This window comes from Prinia subflava, chromosome 15 (genome assembly GCF_021018805.1).
Source record: "Prinia subflava isolate CZ2003 ecotype Zambia chromosome 15, Cam_Psub_1.2, whole genome shotgun sequence".
Classification (NCBI taxonomy): Eukaryota; Metazoa; Chordata; class Aves; order Passeriformes; family Cisticolidae; genus Prinia; species Prinia subflava.
The window spans coordinates 13,313,682-13,338,978 of record NC_086261.1 but is presented as its reverse complement, the minus strand read 5'-3'; the positions used below and the strand labels follow the sequence as shown (position 1 = coordinate 13,338,978).

The following is a 25,297-nucleotide window of genomic DNA, read 5'->3' as shown; positions in this document are numbered from 1 at the left end:
TTACCAAAATCTACAGCCTCACAGGCTCTGAACTACTGCAGATCCTGTCCAGCATTTAAGCCTGGAAAGTTACCTCTGTAGCTGTCTTGTGTTTTATGGTTTAGTTCTGTGCTCTGAGCAGAAACTGTACTGGGAAGAACTGAATGGTTGCTGTTGAGGCTGACACCTTCTTCCCGATGAGTCCCAACCTAAAGCAAGGCAAAGCAAAGATTTCTATTAAAGATGTGATTCAAAAAATTGTCCAAAAATAGAAGTTTAAAACACTGAAAGTATTTGCCAGATGAGAGACTCAAGTTAAAATTCTCACTGAGTAAAGGAAAGATTTAGTTGATAGCTGCTGTTACACTGAAACACACGATTACACCTTACTGGACTGGGCCATGACTTAAGCAGTGACTAACCCCATTTGGAATAAAATAATCCAAGTATCTGACTATTCTTACCACCTATTTTCTCATCTATTCCTTCATAATACATCATGATTAAATTTCTAAGCAGCAAGCATTGAGATGAAGAGTCTTGAAAAATTCTAATTTTGCATAAACTTGAATTAATGATACTTATGTGAGACAGCTTTGAGTGTGCATACCTAACTTGAAGAGGCAACTTGTTAAAAAACTGCTGCTCAATACAGAATACTGTCATCAACTTCTATTAAAAAATATTTGTTTAAGAAAAAAGTGGTAAAGATACACTGCCTCTATTTAAATAGTTTGGAACACCGACCATTTAAAGCTTTTGATTTCTAAAGGCACAAAAGTCCTTAAACATTTATAATATAACCAACATAATACAATTAAATAGTTAAAAAATGAACAAAGAGGAGGGATTCTACTATTATTTGTATAGTTACAAAAACTGGCTACAGATGAAGCTTTTTATTGGAACAGTAGCAAACATGTCAACTAGAAGATTAAGCCTTTAATTAAATAGGTTTATTGCCTGGAGTTACACATGAGAACCACTGTTTTTCAATAAATCCTTCAATCCTAGTAAACTGCTGAGCTTTGAATCCCTCTTGAGTAATTAATGCAGCTTTTACCTTTCATGTCTTAGTATGGGTTTTACCCAGAGAGAGATAAATACCCTTATGCAAGTTTATCCTTTGTTTAATATACACTTGTTCCTGTAAGCTAATGCAAAGGAACAAAAAAAGAAAGGGGGAACCCCCCCTCCCCAACAACCCACAACTAATATCAGGTCATTCCGGGCTGCTATTTGTATCCATTGTTCTGCAGAAAATCTCCTCTTGTATACTGTGGAATATCTGTTGCTATTTCAAGTATATTTTATCTTGCTCTGCGTGTAATAGGCTTTGTTTGTGAGTTCTACTCTGGATAGCTCAGCCCAGCCCCTGCAAGAGTCATGAACTCGCTGGGAGGAAAGAGCTGAGCCCGGGTCTTTCAGCCTGAGAGACAAAACTCTGTACAACTGGAACATGAAGCTCATTCTCACTCTCAACTTTTCAAAACTGAGTCTTTCCCTAATTCTGCCTTGCAGGTTGTGTGTTTTCTTTTCTTCTTCTGGTCATGCTTAGTCCTAACACTTGAGGGTGCTTTTATTCAAGCTACAGACTATTAATTGTTTCAGGGCCAGGTTTGTTCCAAAATCTACTTCTTAAAAAAGGCAAAAATTTCTTAAAGCTGTGTACAAACATAGCAGCTGCTAGAACCCTGGCAACTTTAAAATCAAGAGCTAATCTAAAGGCAATAGATTAGCAAATCAGTTCTGATAAAGGCAGAGCACAGATGAGAAATAAAACCTACATTCAAGTCCACGTTCCAAACCTTTGAAACCAAGATGCACAAATTAAAAGCATACAATTTAGATTAACAGGATTTACAGAGAAATCTTAAGAGCTAAAATGTTAGAAAACTGGCCATAACACTGATTTTTATCTGTGATCTATGATATACCAGAAAATCCAGTCTGGCAAAGAAAAAAATCCCAAACAAAATTTGCTGACTGCATCCCATGCGGAGGCCAGCAGCTCTGTTTGCTACAGTTACAACTGATCGGTGGCTACTCAAGCTACCAAAGATTCAAGTATCTTAAACACTGGGTTCGGAAAGTCTGGTTTGCTCTCCTTTCCCTTGACTCGCACTGCACAGAGAAAGGGCTCTGCCCATCTGCATTTCAATGGAGCACAACCTCGGGCTGCCTTTAAGTCTTCTGAAAGGCGTCCGGGGCCATCAGCTCCGCGGCGCTCGGAACAAACGAGCTCTGGACGTGTTTTATCGCTGTTATTTAGGAGCGATTCGCAGTGAGGCTCTCCTAGCGCCAAGGGCCGGGGGGGAGTTGCCGGCGCTGCCGCGGCTCCCGAGCGCTCCCATCTCCGGCAGCGGCCCCGGCCCTCGGAGCGCGGCCTGCGCGACTCGCGGCAGCTCCAAAGCGAACTAACTCGGAGTGAATTCATTCTCTCCGGCACTAAGCCCGCCTCGTTTCCATGGCCTCTCCTCCCAGGCAAAGCTCGAAGCTTCCCAGGCACACAAAATGGGAGGCAGAGGGAAGGCCGGGTGTGCCACGCCGCAGGCAGAGCGCAGCGGTGAGGAGCGAGCAGCGCACACCGCGCCCGGCACCGCGGCGGGCACAGCACCGCCCCTCGCTCGCTCCCTCCACACCATGCCAACCCAGCACAGGGCTGGCATCCAGGGCCAGCACAAAAAATTCACCCCTCCGTAAGCCCAGGCTGACAAAAACAGCAGTCCTGTTACAAGACCGTTGTTTAATTCACCAGGTCAGCTGTACTCATTTTTATGCATTTCAAGAAACACTTGTACGCAGGACAAATTTCAAATTTTTTTAAAAAACCAAACCAAATCTGAGTGCAGAACATATTTCGGTTGATTTAAGTGGTAACATTTGGGATCTGAAACCAGAAAACCAGTTAAGTATTTTAGGCAACTAAATAAAACCTAGACAAATCATGGGCAGTGATGACACAAAACTGCATGTAGGAGAACCAAGAGTGACACGTGGCGAAAGGACATCCCTGCCTTGTTAATATTGGTTCTGCATCTCACACTTTAGTTTGATCATTCATTCTGAGCACTTAGCACTGGAAGCTTTTGAGAACTGGAAAATCAAAATACGCCCTTGGTCTGAGTGGTTGAACTTTTCAAGCCCTACTAGCTGGTCAGTTTGGCTCTGGTCATTAAAACCATTTTAGCCAAGGTGTGCACAATTAAGGCACTGATTACAAAAATCCTTTGTAATCAAGGATTTTACACTTCAGCTCGAGTTGTTCAGTGGGAGCACAATCTCTGCAGGGAACCAGCAGCCCTGGAAGGGTTTGAGCAAGGGCAGAGGTTGGTGTTGGCAAAGCTGCTCAGCTGCCCTTTCCTGCTTCTACTGGAGCAGGCACAGCACACAAAGATGGAGATCACCAGTTTTCTTAGTCCTGTTATACCTGAAAAAACCCTCTAACTTAAGGATTGAGTTTCATTCTTAACTGAGTTTCCAGGCCTTCTATTTATTTATTTATTTTTAATCAGTTCAGGCTGTTCTTTTTCCATTGTATTACAATGACAAATAAAAAGCAGCTTGAATAAGAACAAAAAGTATTACTTCTTAACTTTTCAATAATACATGAAATAAAATACAAATCAACTTCAAAGGCCAGTTAGCAAATATTTGATGAGTTTGAGATATTAAAAATCTATTTGAATAAGTCTAATGGCCAGCCCAGCTAAAAAGAAAACAAGACCATTCAGAGCAAGCAGGAAATGAAGTCAACTAGAGTTGTAAAATAAATCTGGCTCAAAAATTAAGCAAATGTTAAAATAAAACCATGCCTGGTTACACTAATTACATAAAAAGGAGTTAAATTACTCATTTCCTAGCTCCTTCTGCCAAGATCATCATCTTCAAGGGAAATTAAATTTATTTATTTTCCTTTTTTTTTTTTAAAGAGCAAAAATGTTTTGTGTAAAGATCCCACCCTCCTTCAACAAGGAAGTTTCATTTAGTGCTGAATTCCAATGAACATTTCTTGACCCTACGTCAAACAAAACCTCAAAAATAGGTAATCACCCTTATCAATGTTGACATTTCTCACTATGTTAGCCCAATATTCATTATTTTCTTAAAATTTCCTGGATGTCATCTCAAGCAAAGCAGTATTTAAATCCAGAATGAGGGCTGGATCTTACAGTTCAGGTCGTGTGTCAAATCCTCTTACTATTTAAAATGGTCGCCAACCCAATAGTAAATAATTTTGAAATTAATTAGTTATTGAAGAATTACCCCTTATACTTGGGGGCATTATTGCACTGCAGTCATCACTAACAGAGCCCTCAGCCTGCACACAGCCCCTGCTCTGTACCTGTGTCAGGGCTCCAGCCCACGCCACACCGAGCCCCTGCAATTGCAGCTGATGTCAAAGGGCGCTCTTTGGGGACTGGGCAAGGCCTCGACAGGATGCCTGCTGTTGGAGCCAATTATTCTGATGTAACAGAATTTAGGTAAGCCAAGAAATTCTTTAGCTGACTCACTTTTCAAGCCAAAACTGATCTGCAAGCTTGTTTCACCAAGTGAGGATGAAATGTGAAGTTTTTTTCTTTCTTTCTTAATTTATTTCTAACAGATAAGCATCTGTCAGTCAAGTAATTAGATGATAAATTAGGTCTGTATTACATTTAAGTTACACAACTACATTAAACTAGAGAAGATCAATGAATTTCTGTCCACTTTAGAGAGTAATTTTCCACTATCCCTTGTTTTAATAAAAAATGAATTGATAAAATATTTATGATAGCTTATTTAAAAGAGAAACTGATGTTTTTATGTACATTTTGGCACTACCTGTATTTATGCGACTGTGTCTGGCTTAGCAGTATCAGAAAGTTCCCCAAGTCACAGAAAAAATTTGTCACTACAGTTTCAGTCACTCACTTTACAATACCGGAGGGGGAAAAGTTTTCTTTTGTATGACTAAATTTCAGTCTAACCCAGAACATGGTAGAACTTTAACAACATTCTTTAAATATTAAATCTCAGTAGGTACTACAAAAAAATTCAAAAGTACTTAATGCATCACTTCTTTCTTCAGTAAAAGTAACTGTGAACTTGTATAGAAAGCTGAAGTTGGATGTGTGTTTGGAAAGTGCCCCCTCCCCAAAGCCCCCAAACACACGCAGCTTAGAGAAAGCAACCAGATCTTTTTGATGTTTACTGCAGTGGTCCTGAAATTAATATAAATGGATGTGTGATGTGCGAATGGGAGAGCCTGGAACTAATTCTGTTTTATAGAATACAAACCCTTCAGCAATTGGGGTACCTAATTATTTTGATGATAGGTGAAATTTTGCCTTGATCACATAGTACCCAGCTGTGAATCTGTTTTATAACAGAAAATTTCACAGCATGTAACTGGTCTTTAAAATTACGCTGTAAACATGCAAACACATGGCACCACTAAAACAAGCATGTTTTTAAAAGCTCTTTCTCCTTTAAGCATTTTTGAGAAGGGTGGAATGAAAAGGAAGAAAAAGGGAGGTAAGCAATGCTACAAATAGATTCGTTTACTGTGTAATGCTTTTAGCATATTTCTGATCTATAAAAAGCTCGACTACATTTTTTCAGAACAGTTCACATTTTTAAAGAAACTCAAAGAGATGGATTGAATTATTTCACCCTTCTTGGGGATTAATCTGAAAGTAGTTTCCTTTTCATTGTTACTTACACTACAGCTGTGCTCAAACTCCTTTTCGTTTAGAAAAAAAGTTTAAATTTTGAGCCTGCGCACACTATGGTTCCACATTCCAACAGCTTCCTCCCAGTCCTCTGCCAGCATCTGCTATTGAAGACTAGTTCCAATTTACAATAAACAGCTTTTCCAGACCAGAACACTTGAAATTCAGTCCTTCTCGACTGCTTTTCCCATTCAATCTCCCTATTCACCATTTCAAGGAGAAAACGGTTCTGCCAATTATTACACATCTGGAAAAAATGCATGTATAAGCTGAAACGCTCTCAGCAGAAAGTTTCAGCTTTCTGCATATGGTCACAGCAGGATTTTATGGGCCACTGACCAGGCCAAAGTCTAAGTTTTCCCATCTTTTTCCTCCCCCTCATTTCTGCCCACCCCCACCCCAACGTTCTAATTGGAAACCCATAGCAGGTGCAAGCTGTCTGCCATCTTTTCCTGCACAAGAATCTCAAGTGGTTTCTTCCTGATAAATATTAGTCCTCCAGCCCCGTTCCCCCTCAGCGGGCTCTACAGCTGCTGTGCACGAACACGGCCGTGCTGTAGGCGGCCATTACCATGGGTGCTTGTCTGCTGGCCGTCACCAGGCCGGAGGCCCCGTAGCTGGAGCCGAGGCTGCCGATGGGCCCGTTGTGGGATGGTCCCAGCAGGCTGTGGATGTCGGCGTGGCCGGCGGACAGGCTGGTGGAGGGCCCCACCGCGTGGTTCCGCAGCACGTGGATGGCATCGTCCAGCCTGTCCAGGCGATCCTCCATCCGCGACTGCTGCGGGACAGGGACAGGGACACGTCACTGAGACCCCTCACAGCACAGTCTGCCTCACAGGCACTGAACAGACAACACCAACTGTGCTATCCAACAGCACCAAAAGACACCAAAGCACCTACCAGCACTACAGACAAACAGGAAAAAGGAAATATTATCTGGAGATTCTGTTCAAGATAGCATTCATTCCACAAATAGGTGGCAGCTTTGAAAGTGAAGCTTATTATAAGGTTAATGTTACTCAGCTGCTATTATATGGCATGAAAAGAAAAAAGGAATTGCTACAAAATAAGCTAATGCAGGACAAGAAAGAATGATCATAAAATCAGCCTCACCATGCTGGAAACAATTAAGAGAGGCAGTGGTTTTTTGAGAATCTGTATTACAAAAAAACTGGACAAAACTTTAAGTTATCATTTTTTTAAATGGACCTTCAAACAGATCAGGTATTTCAGAAATAAAAGCGAGTTATTTGTGTTACTGTTGAAGTCTGTCTTAAAATTACTTTCTTTTAATCACTTTCTTTTAAACGGAATACCAAAAAAAAACCCAAAGCAAAACCAATTCTGACATTGCAGCTCTAGAAACTGAAACAGCAGGATGTTGGAGCCAAAAGTTGGGTCATACACTACACTAATTTAAGTTTTTAATGGGGAATCCGAAGGAAGCGTTAATTGAAACAAAAAAAGGCACCATCTAAAGTGAAATAGTACCTCACAGACATCCTTTAAGAAGGACATTGCATCTTGCAAATGCTCGTGAAGTTGCTGTTCAACTCGATTTTTCTGGCAAAGTCAAGACAGAACAGGAAGCAAAGCACAGGTTAAGATTAATTCAAAAAAGAGGTGAGGAAACAGCTGATGTGCATGTCAGCAATAAATTGTTAGTCAAGTTAATGCAACAGAGATCTGATAATATTAAGATAAGAAAAGGCTAATATTTACACTGCAGTTATGTTAGGATTCTAAGATGTACATAACAATTACATTTAATTGCAAAAATATCGAAGAAAAGAAATCTGATTTAACTTATAATTTATTCTTGTTAGACAGAAAAAAACCCAGAAATTACATCTGTGGAAACTAGAAATATTAAGCAAGTAATCAAAACCTTCCCTCAAATTTTCCCTGTTTCCTTCCCAATATTGTATCGGAAATGTAAGAAGGAAGTCAGTAACAGAAATCCTCTGCTGAATCCTCAAAAGAAGAAAATTTACAATGCTGTAGATTACTGCCTGTGTGTTTTTCTGTGTAATGTTTAATTAATAAATGAACATTCCCCACAACAAATAATAATTACAAATAAAATGTATTAATACTTTAATAAGAGTATAATGCAAACAAGCCCTAGAGACTGCCATTTGAGGGAGAGAGGGGGAAGGACAAGTAAATGCGGAGGCATGAAGTCTTTATCTTTCTCCAGACTGAACTTTAGATAAGAATTAGCTATGGATTTGTGAAAAGGTACCAGAATCTCATAACAGCGCTTTAGCACCAGCTGTCCTCAGCACAGAAGCCTGATGCCCAAGGAACAGATGGTGAAAGACACACCCTGCACGTCTTATATTGTTCAACTGAACAGGCCATTTGTTAGCAAAGAATTCATTTGTAATGCTATCCTACTGTTTCCTTTAATGATATGCAGGATTTATACAAAACCAAGCCTTCAGCTCCTAAGTCAAAAGTACTGTGTAGCTTTCACCGATTCTTACCAAGGAGTGTAGAGAGTTTTCATAGCTGGGAGATGAGGGAGCCTGTCCTCCACTCCTCGACCACTGACTGGCACCTGTCAAAATTGTCTAGGTTAGTGCACAGATTTACACAGCAGAAGTGGGAAGCAGAGACTGTTTCTCGACATAATTAAACGCAACATATTCTACATAAAGGTAAGCTAACATATGGGTATACAAAGGAGGACAAATTCCTTCATTCAGCCTTACTGAGGGATAATTTTCATATCCTGGCATCTGCAGGGTTAGATCACTGTCAGTGACAAAGGCAGTGACATCTCCGAAGTAGTTCAACATTAAAAAGTGAACTAAGTACACATACACCATATTTGAAATACCTGCTTCTGCCTGTGTCACCATAAAAGACCTGCTGAATTCTTCTTCAGATTCTGTTCAGTATATGAAGGTGTATTTTTAATATTGTTACAATACACAACAAAAATATTTAAAGTAATCAAATAGACACCAAGTTAAGAATAATCAGAGAACCATTTTTACGACACCCTCTACTAAACATTAAAACTTAAAACTGGATCTAAAAGCCTTAGCTTGTCTAGTTGTACAGGACACCATTTCAGATTACAATGCACTCCAAATTTAGAACAGTAAAAATCCACGTAAGTCATTCCCATTTGGTATTTCAGGGATACTTAGGGTAAACCAGCAGAAGAATCATTGCTTATGCAACAAATTGACAATTAAATTCATATTACCTATACACTGCAAATTCAAATACATAGCCATTCTAATCTGACATAAATATACCTAATTATCATGTAAATTTTAAAAATAATTAGATGTGAAATGCAATAACTAATAAAGCAGTACTTTTAACACAAAGCCTGAAGTAGTACAACATGCATTTTTCTCACCAACTAATAATGCATCTTTTATAAAGATACTACATGAAATTCTATGGCCATTAGAGACAGCTTCCTTTCAGCCATACAAATGTAATAATAAAGCAATTACATTAATAAATTATGGATATACAATCCAACGCAGCTCATTAAAGGAAGAGCCTGTGGGCTTGTTCTTTCAATAACAGCCAGAGCTGTACGTCTGGAAAACTGGGAAAAGGTTTAATAACATTACAGTTCCTTTGTTCGGAGATCTGCAAGTAGTTACCTTTTAAAGACAAGGTTTTATTTAACAAAAAGAGTACAGCTTGCATAGCCATTAAAATTATTAAAATACCTAAATATTTCCTTTCTAATTAAAAAATAATAAAAATCTCCTATTTCATGAAAGTCCAGAGCTGCCATAATTGTGCTGGAATTCTCTTTTAAAATATAAAGAATTCAGTGAGTAAGTTTATAATTAGCAATTTTCACTTCGCACAGCTATTCTGGGTCTGGACCTGTAGTCTCCGTCTGCATTGCTGTCATTCCTGAACTTGGGAATAATGCTTGGAGTCCCACTTATTTTTGCACAGCCATTAATGTAAAAACTATGGAGCATTTTGGTTGCACACAATGTTCAGACTTTTCCCTGCTCAGAACTCCGTTTGTAGAGACGGGACGGTGCCAGGAGCACTCCTGGTATCAGAGCTGGGAGCAGCAGTCCCTGCAGCACAGCACAGCTCGGGATTCAGCAGGGAGGTGCCCAGGTGAGCAGCAAACACAGTGACAGCCTGTGCCCCTCTGCTGACACGTTTGTCTGGGGGGCTCGTCTGAAGAAGGTCCTGTTTGTACAGTGTAAGCCCAGAACAAAACTGAGAGTGGACATCTCACAAAGGAGACCAAAAAGGAAAGAAGGGAGGGAATGACCAACTGCTCCTGTGCAATGCCCAGCCCAAGTGCAACCTGCAGCTTTCAGGCACAGCGCGGCCCCGCCGGGCTCCTCCCAAGTGGTGGCACTCTGCCTCCATGGCTGCAGGTTGCCAGATGGCACCGATTTCCTGCTTGCCTCATTCCACTCCCCCTCCTAGAACTTTGTGCATGAAATCCACCAATTATGTTAAAAAGCATCCTGGCACCACAAGCCCTGCAATTAACAACTGCAGCTTTTAGTGCAGCACCAACACAGCAGCATTAAAAAAACAAATAGGCCAGGCAAGTGTTAGGATTTACAGGGGTCACCGACAGCAATCACTGCAGCATTGTTCTTACCCCGAGTCTCCCCAACACTAATCCTCTGGCTCCCTTTTCAAACACACTCAGAGCTGCAGAGGGCTGGCTTTGCATCCTCAGAACCCAGCAAACCTCCTGAATGCCTCTGATCCTGCAGAAGATTCTTAAAATACCGAGGCTCCCACCATTCAGATCCCTATATAAACTTCACATGCGTGTACACAATCATTAAAACTATGCAAGATGCTCGGCTCTGGGCATGTTTGTGTAAAATTAGAAATTAAATGAGGGCAGGGCAGGCGAGACACGCACTATTGTCTCATAATACTTGGGGGTTTTCATCAAGTTGTTCTCCAAGCTTTTACTTAAGTGAATTAAAAAACGTCATTAATCCTCATTCAGCAACACAAGAGTCAGCCATGAGCTCCTGGACCCCAAGGTCTCGTGACGTTGGTATCTGCCAGTGCTTTCCTGGTAAACAGAGCACTCCTACCCGAATTCACAACTAAAGGATGGGCAAATTATGACTTCAGCAATCTGTAACATTATGAATGCTAACTAAACAAATACCTAACTGCAAAAGGGGAAAATGACAATGAAGGCTAAAATGCTCCAAAATATATTATTTCAGTATACATAAAACATTTGTTTTATCTGCAATAACTTTTTGGGTCAAGACAGAAAATGGCTACCAGGAGTATAAATAGCAATAAATGCAGTAGTAATTACTTCACATTGTGCTTCACCGTGTTCTTAGTGACTCATCTGGGAATAAAGATAAAAGTCCAGATTCATAAATGAAGGTAATTAACTACTGGAGTAATTTACCAAAGGCTTGATAAATTCTGTATCACTGAAATTAAAGGGGGTGGGAGGGTACAAATGTGAAGCAGATGCTAAGTTTGAGCCTGAAAAGGATTTCAGTATTATTTTGTTTATGTCTACTACTGTCTTAACCATCAGAATCCAGAATAAGGAACACGAAGTGCAAATTTTGTAGATTTCATACGGGTTGCAACAAGCAAAGACAACAACAGCAAAAGGAAAACACAAATTTTAGTGACCTCAAATTTGTATTCTAAACTCAGAAATTAGCTTACAAAATGAGGTGCAGTATCTCATTAGGCAACTCTTAAAAAAAACCTCTTTGGGATCTTTAAAATTTTAAATACTTTGAAATGTCAGAACTTCTTTCTTCCAGCCACAGAATATTTTCAATACTAGCTTTGATGTTAAAAAGAAAATAACAATAATTTTCTGGTCCGATCTGCCTTTTCAGTACAACAGAATACACAAAACATTTTGTATCAACTGTAATCACTAAATCAAAAATCCCATTAATCCCATCATTACTCAATTCAACATGGATTATTCAGTAATAGAAAAGAAATGCCCAAAGCAGCTGCTCAGGTAAGCCATGTCAGATATTCATTAATCCATTACATCCACAAAAAACCAGAGCAGTGTCCATTAAACAGGAGTGAAGCATGGATGATGGAGGTTTTGAGTGACACTGCATATAGAGATATGCATATTCACATCCATATGATTATGACTGAATTTTGCATGCAATACCTTTACTAATTTATTCATCTAGATTACAGAAGTGTTCAGCTAAGCTCGTTCTGTACCTTTTTCACTTTAAGGTAATTTTATTGTTTTATAAAAAGCACAACACTTACAAAAAAGTGACCAGAGGCCAGGAGCCTGCAGGGATATATTAAACAACAGAGAATAGGGAAACAGACTGTTGTATAAATGTTAAATAATTTAACAAATCGCACTATTGGAAAGAACAGGGTTAAAGTTACATCATCTTACTTGTAATTCTAGTTCTTTGTTAAACAACAAATTTAAGTCAATGGAGCTTTCACAGTCCTCTCTATATGGAGAACAGCTGTTCAACTTTTACTAGACAGCTGAGGCCACAGTGTCTGTGAAAGCTGCACTACCACTAATAGCTGCAGGCAGCTGCCCACAGTTCATCTCCACACTGGAATGCTTCTTCCCACATTCACACTGCAAACACACAAAGCACAGGTGACAGAGGTGGCTGCAATACACAGCATTGATTTTGAAAAATGCCAGAAATTCTTCTCCCATAGAATGAAAACATTTATGAAATATATGAATGAAAAGCTATCTTGTGTAAAAATTGGATAGTCTCATAGCCTACTATATTTTCATTAGAGGGAACACACATCTGCTGCATTTGTCACTGAAAGCTGCCGTAGAGCTGTAACATATAGCTTTAAAAAAACCTCAAATCAAATCCAAGCGCTCTTCTTTCTCTTAAACAGTGTAAATCTTACAGATATCTTTATAGCCCTGATAATGTATGGTCAATTAATGCTTCCAAAAATTATTTTAATTAGCTAATTTTCGATGCAAGTTGCAAGTGAATGCCCCTAACAAAATGTCTCAGAATCTGGATTTTATTCTTTGTTTTGTACAACAGAAAAACAAACAAAATGCCCAAGCAGTTATGCAAGGAAGTTAATGCTGATTTCACTGTGATTCCAAGCAGGACATTTCAAAACAAACAAGGTATTGACAAATGGCCAGTCTGTACCTGTAAGAGGCGATGGTGACCCAACTGGTGTTGATGGATTCGATGGAAAACTACTGCTGGTATGATCAGGAGAATAAATCTGAGAACAGACAAAGAGATTATATATCAATATATGTTATGATACACAGGAAGAAGAAGCTATTAGGATTCTTTTTCATGTTTTAATTGTCACTCTTGATTCTGGATTGATAAAAAATGCCATTTGATCCTCCAATCACAGCTCTGCTTTATTACACTCAAGGCTCTAAAAATGTCCAAAGAACTTTAATTTTCAAGCAGCTGTCCAAATAAGCACAGCCTGTATTTCATAGTGACACAAGTATAACTGACCTTCCTGCTCATTTAAGAGGAGCAGAAATTACAGCCTTTCTGACTCTGCAGGGGAACGATTCATGTAAGAGTTCACAGTACACAGCTAATTATATCAAATAAAACTTCAGGAAAATGCCATTGAATAATGACTTTCCAAACTTTAGAGAGGGATTTTAGCATTCAATACATGTTACCTGCTAAAAATTAATCCTTCAGAAAATACCAAGAAAGCATTCAGGCTCTCTTATTATTGGTACCTACCAAACACAAAACACTTGAAATTTTGTTCCTCATGCAATGTATTGCAGCACATAACATGTTTCTCTCTTATTTCAGTATCAATTGGCCTCTTGAGATACTGAACTTCAACTTACAACAATTCTTTCCTTGCTATTAATGAAATTAAAAACCATTGGTAAAAATAGAAGACATAATACTTAAAGCTTTAATTAAAAATTAAATCCTCAAGACACTGGGAAAATTCATTTTATGAAGGGAATTGAATAGATCTAGAGGCTGCCTATGGACTTCAGAACATATTTTTATAGGTCATCAGTTCAAGCCTGTTTTACTTGAGCAGAGACCAGGATTTGTTAGTCATCAGATGGCCGTTAAAAAAATCTTCTCTGGCAGTGTGGTTGATGTCTCTTCACACAGACAATATGACATTTCAGCATTTAGCTGACAATAACTTCATTAAATTCCATATTGTATTTTCTGAACTGACAAAACCAGGACCTGATAGACCACATGCTCCTTCCTGGTACATCATACTTTTCCATTAGAAAAGACCATCAGTTCCCTAATGGAAATGCTTCCTCCTTTTCATACATGCTAGAAAGAAAATATATTTAGAACAAACTACCTCATACTACCGCAGGAAATTCATGCATTGTACATCAGCATAAAAATAAATCTTGGCTGTCAGTATAAGAACTGTAGAGAGTTTCAGACAGATAAGATACAGAAAATTAAAATAAAGTCAAAGGCCACAAAGTTTTCTTTGAAACTGCTTGTTCTCCACAGGTCTACCTGCCAATTTTATTTTGCTGTATTTTATAACAGGGAAAAATCTACAGTACAGCAAAGCCCCAACTAAAACACGAGGTCAGAATTCATTCTGCATGCAGTCCCTGGCTGCTGTGCTGTTAAATGACCAATGATGAACAACCCTGACACCTTCTGCCAGGCTTAAACGGTAACATGACTCATTTTACTGCAACAAATGAGACTCCTCCTCCTATCAGTCATGGTCCATTCCAATCAGTGGGGTGCCAATATGCCAGGGTCTAATGAAAAGGCTCTTAGACAAAAGCTGCACAATTGAGAGCCTGCAGAGCCAAACCTCGGAGCTGTTAGTCCAATTTTTTAAACACTACAGTGTACATTTCAGTTAGGCTTTGTTATGTTAATGTTATTGAGTCTAAAGCAACAAAGAAACTTAATTCATGAATTACTTTTAGAAGTCAACTTCCCTACATTTTCTTTTCTTTTGTGAAGGGACCAGTGGCTATTTAACTACCGAGACGGTACAAAGGCCTTTACCCGAGTGCTGAGGTAGGAATCAAAACATAAGTTATCACAAAGAGGTCTGATATAATCAACAAAGTTAAACAGTCCTCCTGTTTGATCTCCTCTAAATTAAAGACCAAGTGTTTTGATTTGGCATTAGGCAATGAAATAAACCAGATGTTTCTCCTGCCACATAACCCTCCATGGGCACAATCTTAAAGGGTTATTGTTTGGCAAATGTTCAGGGAAACACATTAGAAATGGCACGAATACCCAGATTTTCTTTTCTTTCTATCTATACTAGTTCATTATCCAAACTAATGCATAATCCACAGGGCTTTGGGAACTTTGTGTAAATACTTTCATGTACAATTCTCTTTCTTGCCTACCCTGAGATTAAGACCACAATTATCCAGGCTTAAACCTAAAATAAAAGAACCTTTGCAAATGTATTATCTGGCCTTACATGTTTAATCACATACTATTCTGTATGGTCTTTAATACCTAAACTGAAGAACAAATGTCGTATCCTCTGATGTTTCACACATGAAAGGCCTATTGTGAGATGTACATCAACAGAATTTTAGAACTAGAAATTCCTCTCAACAGTTGCAGCAGCAGCATTTAAAATCAAAACAGAAAGGAATACAGTGGCATCTTAGGGAAAAAAAAAGGCACGACGATCGCAGTATTTAAAGAAAACTTTGTTCAAACAGAGAAACATTCTTGATTGCCTAGCTGTCAAAATTCATGCGTGTCAGCTTCACCTGCAGAGAGCCCAGCTCCCTCCCGGGCCGGGCGCGAGCCGCGCTCTCGCCGGAGGAGCGCAGGAGAGCGCTGGGTGCGCGTGGTGCGGGGTGCGGGGGAAGCAGATGGATGAGGCGAGGGATTTGAAGTGTGCAGACTATGGCATGCACTGATAGAGCAGATGGAATGCATCACCATCAGCTATGACAGAAATGATTTATGGAATGACCTGGCTGCTCCTGCCAAGCAACAACACGGGATGACAGAAACAAGTTTCTATGACAACCAGAGCCCACCCACCAGTTAGATTAAACATTTCTGCCCTGACTTCCACTCGCAATATATTTAGTTTTTCCTCAAAACATCAGCCTGGCTTTCTCAGCTAGTGACTTGGACAAAAATACCTGAAAGGATGAGAAAATCATTTAGAGAAAGAGAGCAGTGGAAAATGTCACGAAGTCCCGCAGGTCTAACTGGCCAGCGTGTCAGACTTAACAACGAAATTTTGTTCCGGCTGCAGAACAGCAGAACACCCAAATACATCTGCAGAGCACTGAACAGCCTGGAGGACGTGAGCACTGCTCTTTCTAGGAGCCGAAACGATCCCCCTTCTTTTCTGACAGGTCTCAAACAGACCAAAGGAGAGCGTTAACTGCCCTCTGGACTCCCAAATTGTTATCTGCTTGCTGAATCCCCGAAAGCTGCAGGGACATTTTTCTCCTTAAAGCCAGTAGGTCAGAGTTCTCCTTCCCAGTATGGACATTACAGACATTATCAGATCCGGTAATCTTTTAACATGTGACCCTCTGAGGGATGCAAGGGGAACAGCATCTGCATGAACATGCACATTTGCATTCACTGGTATGAGGTGAAGGATGCAGAACCCAACACAGGGATGGTCATTTAGGGCTGCAAAGTTTGCTCCATACAAGAAATACAAAATACTTCCCCAGACACTATTCCCAACTCTGAAATTTCTCCTGCTGTGTATCAATTACTCTTTTATAAAAAGTATATCTGATTGTACTAATGAAAAAATAAGTAATGTACTTAAAAAATGTACTAATGCATATGGAAACAGAGCTTACAGTATATTGAAGATACTTGCTGTGTTTTACATTATTCCAACAGAAGTTAAAAGTTTAAATTTATGCATATACAACATTCTAAAGGCTGTTCCATAGATTATAATTATACAACACAGCATTCAAAACCTCTCCGTTTTATAAGGCCACTGAGAAAACATTTTAAATCTTGAGATAGGATCTGCTCTAAGACTAATGTTAAAAACATTTGACTTTACCTAAAACACTACAAAAAAAATTTAAATCAATTTTAAATTATTATCTTTTACTTTATTTAACCAGCTTTTTAAACCAGATCTGCCTTAAATCTTTTGATCACCTGAAAAAAGGGAATTCAGAATGAGTCTTCTCCAAATAAAAGCATTTTTCACTTGCATTTAAAAAGGACATTTTTCTAGCATAGTAAATTGCATCATAGTACATTGTTTTGACATCATATGTGAAAATTCCCAATTTGATATTATAAAATGAATGACACATAAATAATGGATTAAAATATGTGTTTCAGATCTGAATATTCTAACTGCTACTTACAGACGCCAATGCCTTTCCAAGTGCATCACCTGTCTGTGAGCTTCCAGCACCATTTCCTCTGTTTCCTGTAATGTGGAAAGTAAACCAAACACTTATTTTTAAAGCTGAAATTTTATTTACTTTTATTATTTTATTCATCACATAGAGTTGAGCAACCACTTTTTAAATGGATTTTCTGAGGAAGTCAGTGTCAATAGAATCAGTTCTCATTAGACTTAAAAATTTAATTAAAACAATTAGATTTACATTTAGATGCTCTCCTCTTAAAAGTCAAACACAGTATCACTGTGATAACTTAAGGACCAACAAGTGAAAGTAGCTAGAAAAAGACAATTTATTTTCTAGGATCATGGTCTAATTTTAATGAAATACGAAAAGAAAAATCAAAATCAGAAAATTACATTATTGCAGCTTATTTTTAAACCACTACCACTACCATGCTGCATGTTTAATTAATTCTTAAGGCCAAATTCACAGAATAGTTCCTTGTGTGTCTCCTTGCTCCCCCTGCTCTAATTCCCTGGGCTGTACTCTCATCTTCAGTTTAAGAAGTCCCTGAAAAGCTCTGATGCACCAAGCTCTCTGTCACCCCTGCTCTCAGTTGCATGTCAGCAGCTTTGCGTGCCCTTTTGCTCCACACACCATTAAGCCAAGAGGAAGTCTGAAGCCCTGCCAATTGGAAACACAGAGAGGAACTGAATCCTCCAAAATATCTGCTCTGCTGTAGAAGACAGACCCTTTAAAAGGAATTATTCTTTCTCCAATTATCAACTTCCAAAGCCAAAAAATGTATTGAATGTGAATGTAAGTCATTCACATCAGAAATCCAAAAAATGCAACGCTCGCTGTTTCCAAGTTTGTGACAAAATTGGATTTTCCAGCCTGAATTTCCCATGCAGATTCACTAACTGGGTTCTGTTAAAAGATCTTGGTGTAAAACATGCTCCCAAATCAAAGCTAACATAGTCACCCTAACTAAATTCCACTTCCTTAAAATGAAGGTAAGTGCAAATCCTATTGAAGCGACAAGGGCATCTACAAGCATTTCATTTCTCCAGCTGTAGCTTGAGACGAGCAAATGTGTGCAAGGAACAGACGACCATCCTGGATTTCCTAGGTGAGCAGAGCAACTAAACCAGCCACCATACTGGCTGCTCTGTAATCTCTAAAACAGTTAAGAGAGGAATTTACGATGCACTTTATCAACCTCCCCTAAGAAACAGCCTTCCTGCCTTTCTCCAGAGCAGTGCTTTGGTGACACGGCAGCTCTGAAAGCTTCAGCGCCAGAACTGCCTGTATGGACAGAACATACTGAGCTACAGAGGGACAGTGGCCATTAAGTCAGACACATCGAGTCCCTGAGCACAGGCTTCACTGTGAGAGCAAGTAAACAGCTAAGTCCTGAGCTGACTGAAAAATCATTTGCCTCATCTCAGCCATACTGAGGACAGAAATGTCACAGTGGTTAATTTTTCCTGATCTACAAGCATGCTATAAATTAAATCTTATTAATTTTGTGCGTCATGCAGCCCTAAATTTCATTTTCTTGTAAAATGAAAAAAAAAAAAGGCAGGAAGGACTTTTTACCCAGAATATTATCTGATCCATTGACAGGTGGAGTGTGTGAGGCAGCTACATAAGGTGAACTGCTGGTGCTGCCACGATGGAAGCTGGACATTGGAGGAAGACTGGCATTTATATCTGTAGGTGAGACTGAATGCGGGGGATAGCTCTGGAGAGAAGAGAAGCAGACGTAAGACATTAAGTAGTCCTTAAATAAATGTTGATATTTTAAAATACTAAACACGTAACACCCAGCTCCTTATTACAGCAGAAAAGGACTCACCCATCCTCTGAACAGACCACCACAATGCCACAGGTTTTTATTTATACGACAGACATAACTAGAAGGACATAAATCTAATACACCAAGTTTGTGATTTCTAACAACTGGGTTTTTAACTGACAGACACGAGCAGCAAACGAGAAGTTAATTTTCCTAAGTTAGCTCTCCATACACGACTATAAACAGATGAACGTGTGCTGAGTCTTACCAAACGGTCGTGTGTGTGCAGGCTGCCGTAACTGCCGGACTGGGACATGTGAGAAGAGGAGCCTCCAAGCATCCCACCATAGCCAGGCTGGCTCATGCCATTGGATGAACTCCAGAGGTCAGAAGAATTGTGGGTCCCATCTTTTTTTGTAGTATTTTTTCAGTAGAAAGGAAAACAAGAAAAATACATTCAATGAAGAATATTAATTTCTCTGTTCCTTTACAAGATTATTTTAAACAAATACAGAATTCAGTTACTGAGACTAACATCAGTGGGGAAATGGTGACCAGTTTATACTGCATCTTCTATTTTCATGCCACCACACTGTTGCTATATTTATTAAAAAAAAAACCCAAAGAAACAACAGAGGCTTTATAGCTGAAATATAATCCAACCACAGCTGAGAAAATACCAAGCACTTCTGCTAATTACACAGACCTTCAGTAAGGCCAAATTTAAGTCAAGAGTGTTGATAAAAAGTCCAGACTGAAAGAAATAATAAGAAAGGAGGTGGAGGGGGAAGAAGTTTGGCCAAACAGAATTCATCACAAACATACACTGCAAAACATCTATTTACCTAAAACAAGCAATTTATAGTCTAAGAGATCCTAGCACCACAAAAATATTAAAACATTTGAAATTAGCAGATTTAAGTAGCTGAAATGACAACATTACATAAGCCTCAGCCTGTATGTCAGTGCAGTTTCCCTTCTGTAGCACAGACTGAAGTGCTCTGTGAATCCCCGTACTGAGACACTGAGCTCTCAACGTGCTCCAAACCCTCCCCAGACTGCAGCACGAGCTAATTGTGTGACGTGAGGCTGAGGAAATGGATTCTGCTCTTGTTTCGTTCAGTGCAACCCCCTTTTTTCTGGCATGCTGGATACACAAGCATTTGAGAACATAAGACTGTTAGCTGATATTGTACAGTCAAATTCCACAAGAGTCAATAAGCCCCCACCTCATTTTTCTCTATCACTCCAGTGTGCTGCTCTGAAGCCCCTACAAATCAAAGGATGGGAATTCTGTCCATCTGGCCTGGTGTGTAATCCCTTTAAATTTCAGTCAGCAATTAATGTCATGAGAAAAACTTTACATCAACAGACAGTTCCCTTCATCTAACTGTTTCAAAAGTATATAAAACTTAACCATAGGCTCTAGCACAATGTGCTCTCTTTACTTCATTCACCCAGTAAAACAGTGCCTGACTGCAGATTTCTGCCTAAAGGACAAGTGACATTTTACCCACCTTGCATAAAGAAAGTGCTAGCAAACATACTGCTTGGTGGCTTAGGAGATGGGTAACTTGGAGATTCTCTGTTGAAATCATCAGAACTCGGGGATGGTGCATACACCTACATATGGGAGAGCAATAAAAGCAGGTTAGCAATAACTGGGTGTCATGCATTAAAAAAGCCACAACAGCATACAGATACAGAGAGAACACAAATAAAAAAAGAACAGTGTAGCAAGCCGCAGCATTTGTTGCCCTTGTTTTATTTGCTTTTTAGCAAGTTGCCACAGTACAGAAGAACTACAGTAGAATGATCCTAACAACACACTTTCTGGTGTGCCAACTCAGCCAGGTGGCCTGATAAAAGCCTGAATGCTGATTTTGCTTTCTAAGTACACGACTCGCACAGACTTGTTGCTCAAGATAAAAAAGAAGATAAAACAACTGGGCCCCAAACAAATTTTATTTTAAAACAACTGTATGCCTGTTTGAATATTTAATTAGCTGGCATGCCAACAATCAGAAAGAAAAAGAACATCCAGTGACAAATGGAAAGGTTTTAATGCAACCGTTTTATCATCCATTCAGAAACTCGCACGCCTTTGGAGAGTCATCAGAAACACACGCATGCAAGTCCTCAGGAAAAATCTTAAAACTGCAACAGCGAGCACATCATTTTCACACTGGCCTAGCATTAAAGAAAAACAGTATTATTGTTTTTTCAGTGTTAACACACCAGTGGAATGTCCATTCTCAACTTGCAAGCAACAAATTTTCTTTTCAAGTTAAAAATGTAAGACACCAAATAAACATAATGACTCAAAGTCTTTCACTGCAGTAACTCTGAGAAGAAATATCAAGTGCATTCAAGAATAAGTAAAACGAACAAGGCCCAGTATTCACAGAATTGAGGACTCTGCCCATAACTAGTTGTTCTATACTGAATATTGCAATGATTACTGTATGTTAGAAAGAAGATAAATCAATTAAAAAGCAAATCAACATATACAACAGCAAAAATTATAAAAATGTAATGTTGAAACTGGAGCATCTTTTTGCTATGAAGCAAAAAATGCGTTATTTTGAACTGTTTATCTTGTTAAATACAGATGACTTCATAAATATATATATGAAGAATAATTTCACAACTTTGAAGATTATATAATGCAACTTTAAAAGTGCACTATACTCTAACATTCAAAAGTGATTATTTTGATCCCCTCCTCTGCACGTACAGTCACACACACGTTTCTACGGCATTCACAACTCTCCCTGGTCTTTCTGAGATGTTGTTTACCAAGCAAGAGAAGGGCCAGGGAAACCAAGCCAGCCAACAAAAAAGCCTAAGTTCCCCTAAAAAAGAGCCATTGTGCTCCCAGAGGGTGACTGTTCTGATAGGGACATTGAGGATGGTGAAGTGGGCAAGGCCCGCCGCATTTGCATGCCAATCCCCCTCCTCCCGCCGCCGAACGCTTTTGCAGCCCTGCTGTTGTGGGAACAAATGGCCGGGGTGTGCCGGAGCCAGCGCCTCTGACATCACCCGCACCCAGCACCGCTCCGGCTCCTCTGCAGCACCCTTCAGTAAAATCTCCGCAGTCCCCCGAGCGTGGAACCGGGACAAGGCACCGAGCACGGCCCGGGCACAGCGGCGGGATCAGCCGTGTAATGACACGGGCACACACCTGGGGACAAGGAGCCAAGCGGAAAACTCAAAACTTTAACTTACGTGCTTGTTTACCATTGGTTTTTATTGAAAACAAATGAATTTTTTTTTCAAAAGAAAGCTTTTCGGAAAGCTTCTGCTCAATATTTTACTCGAAAATTTTCAGTTTATAGAATAAATATAAAATAATAGAGATGCTTACCAGACCTGAGTGACAGAATGACAATACATTCTGAGCAATGTTCGCAGTACATATGTATTTACTCTATATGAATGCATGTATATTCCATGCCTGAGACATATTTTAACAGAAATGTCACTCTGTCAAATTGTAAATACTTGCACTCATAAGACTGCAAACATATTAGGTAAAACTGGGCTTAGTTTACAAGTTCTCTGTTGTGCAGAATAACACAGCATATGCTATAGCTGATGGATAATCTATCACTGTCACAGGACAGCAGTGGAAACAAAGCTTTATGACATTTAGCACTGCCACGGAGATGTACACTGATTAATGCAAAGTCACCTACAGTGAATTATACTTCTTTTAAACTGCAACGTTATCGATGAGATTTGTAAATACAAGCTTCAGACTGAAATTTTAGCATTTTATATAATTGGGTCACACATAAAAACTGATTAAACACTATCTCAAAAGGGGAATTAAACTCAAAAACTCACACAAATGTATAATTTACAAATACATATGTACAAGCCATTAACATAATAAAAACGTTATGAATTATATAAATGTAAAAGAGGTCTTTCCAAACAGCTACATCAAAGTCCTAGCACAGACACATAACTTCATATAGTTTCTGCTTGTTTTGGTATCTTAACTATAGCTTGCAAAAACATAGCTGCAATGTTATGAAGCTGCACTTGTGCCAGTCTAGATTTTTCAGATCAAAGGGTTCTTGCGGCAAAACACAACTGATGTGGTCTCAAAGACTTCATTAACTCCAGATGTGGGGAAATAGCCAGCCAATTCCACAAAAGGAGCGAGTCTCTTTTAGTTACAATCAGAACTACCCACAAATTAAAACCAGGCCTCTGATGTCATCTGATCACCTGCAGATGAGCGCCGGGTTTTTTCTGGTTAATGACCTAATCATAATTTTTGTGTTGCGTTACTACAAACAAAACTGAAAAGCAAAAGAGAAATTTTACTAAAATTAACCCGAAGTCTATGAGATGCAAAACGCAAAGGTTTTAAATAAGAAGTTGACAAAAAGGATGGAATTTTATTTTGAAGCGGGGAAGCAACGCACGAGGGCAAGCGGTCTGTTCACTCTGAAAGGCCCACAGGCACTGGGACCCCTGCCCAGGCAAACGTGCCCCTGTGGTGCTGGCATGGCTGCGCAGCGGCTCCCCAGCACGACTCGGTGTCCTTCTTACAGGCCTTTCTCTTCTGCAACAGCTGAGTAAGGCAGTTAAAAATATGACGTGGCTGCCCAAGACGGCCTCTTTTAGCTATTAAACTGATAACACTGACATCCAGGAGGCATCAAACCAGTTTTTCCTGGCTGACATTCCCACTAAGACAAGGAAGGAATACTGTTAAAAGGTCAGCCTGTTTGCAGTCTCCTTGAAGAGGGCTGTCTCCAGCAGGTAGAAAGAGGAGCCCATCTTTAATCCCCTCAAAATCACTGTGCCCAAAGGCACCGAACATGCCTCCATGCTGACAAGCAAAACACTCTCCCATTATGAATGGGAAATTCCCTTCCGATAAACGCAAGCCAAAATCAGGTTTTTTATATGACTTATCAAGTCTTGGACTCGACTTTTTTGGAGCTGTGCTAATATATACATCAATCCTAATGCTGCAGTGCTCCTGAAGGGTTGATAGCCTCCGCTGAGGCAAGTAGGACAAATGAGCTGCAGAAGACGTGAAGTCAGAGACCCACATCAGTCTCTCTTGCACCCTGAATTGGTTTACGTCTCTCCAGCAGGAAAGGCAGGGTGACAGCTCTGATTTCTTTCTGAGGGGTGGTGGTGGGGGCTGACTTCAGATCTGAGCAGACATTAGCTGTATGACATCAGATTTAATCAAAACAAAAGCTTCATCCCAGTTCTGAAATCTGCCTTGGTCATTACCACAGGTAATGAACACTATTGTGAAACTTATACGGACCTAATATACCTAAAACATTTCAAATATTACTCACTGTTGTTTTCTTTACTAATACAAGTGCCAATAACTTCAACAGTAATTTGAAGATCTGGGTTTACCAAATTTTATGCTACATAAAACTTCCAAGTCTCATTCTATAAATGCATTTAATAAATATAACACTTGGAGTTCTCCTGTTGGCATCCATCCTCTCAGGCAATTTTCCTGTTTCAAATTCTTAAATATTTATCAATGTTTAATATTAATGTTAAAAGCAGATTAAAAAAACAGCAGTGAAGCAACCAAACTTACTTCCGATGAGCTCATGCTATCTCAAGACCAAGGCTCCCATCACACACACTGTTTATGAAATTATGAATTATGTTACTCATTTAAGCACAGTTATTAGCAATTCTTGGAAGTTCAGGAAAATATTTGTCAAGCTGCTTGAGACAGAATTTTTTGAAGCCAGTAAAGATGAATAACCTATTCTGTAGCTTGTAAACTCTGCTAAGTAGCCTATCTGCATTCCATCAGCATCAGTCATGCAAGTGCGCACTGATGAATGATTTGTACATGTGGCAAAACTTTACAGAGTATTATCTGCAGGTTTTGTAGCAAAAGCTAATTTTGCTGAAAGGCGGTTCTAGGAAAAGGAAACTTGTTTTCATGTTTATTGTATTTCTGACAAAATCATATGCTAAAACTTCAGGAATGTAGAATATTAACTGCAGTTTTCCATACTCCTCTTTACAGCAAGACAGAAGCTTCAAAAAAAACCCCAAAACCCCACCCAACCAAATCCAAGATCCAGTCTAAATTCTTGTGTAACTGATATTTAAGCAAGATGATAAAATGAAGAGCCCTAGTGTACTAAGTCAATATAATCACATCCTCAACCATACTTTGGTTTCCAATATCAGGTGTAAAGGTTCATGTATTTAAAAAACTCTTCTCTCACCATCCAAAATGAAAACAAAAGGCTCCTTTACAAGAAAAGTCCTGCCTGCATATTGAACCATATTTTTTAAGGATGGAATAAAATTCAAACTTCTTAGAGTAGCTAAACTGAATTCCATCTTAGATAAATGTTTATGCAGTTTAGGCATGCTGTACATGCCTATTTGGGTATTTCTGAAAAGCAGAATCCCACTGTAAAGATAGATAGCACAAGTACTTCCTAGCTTCTTCCCTAG

The 25,297-nt window shown here is 39.3% G+C and overlaps 1 protein-coding gene across 11 annotated transcripts in view; it reads right to left on the bottom strand.

The window, feature by feature from the left end:
* The window catches only part of TCF12 (transcription factor 12), a 159,646-nt gene that overhangs the window by 8,634 nt on the left and 125,715 nt on the right, over positions 1-25,297 (bottom strand). For 5 of the 11 annotated variants that reach the window (XM_063412899.1, XM_063412894.1, XM_063412897.1 and 2 more), the window contains 9 exons: positions 20,338-20,443; positions 19,089-19,228; positions 18,622-18,766; positions 17,035-17,099; positions 12,845-12,923; positions 8,183-8,256; positions 7,185-7,256; positions 6,265-6,471; positions 74-188 (listed from right to left, as the gene is read on the bottom strand). In XM_063412899.1, coding sequence (XP_063268969.1) covers positions 74-188; positions 6,265-6,471; positions 7,185-7,256; positions 8,183-8,256; positions 12,845-12,923; positions 17,035-17,099; positions 18,622-18,766; positions 19,089-19,228; positions 20,338-20,443 — 1,003 coding nt within the window. The remainder of the gene's footprint in view (positions 1-73; positions 189-6,264; positions 6,472-7,184; positions 7,257-8,182; positions 8,257-12,844; positions 12,924-17,034; positions 17,100-18,621; positions 18,767-19,088; positions 19,229-20,337; positions 20,444-25,297) is intronic. The other 6 variants (XM_063412901.1, XM_063412900.1, XM_063412905.1 and 3 more) reach the window with 3 other exon arrangements.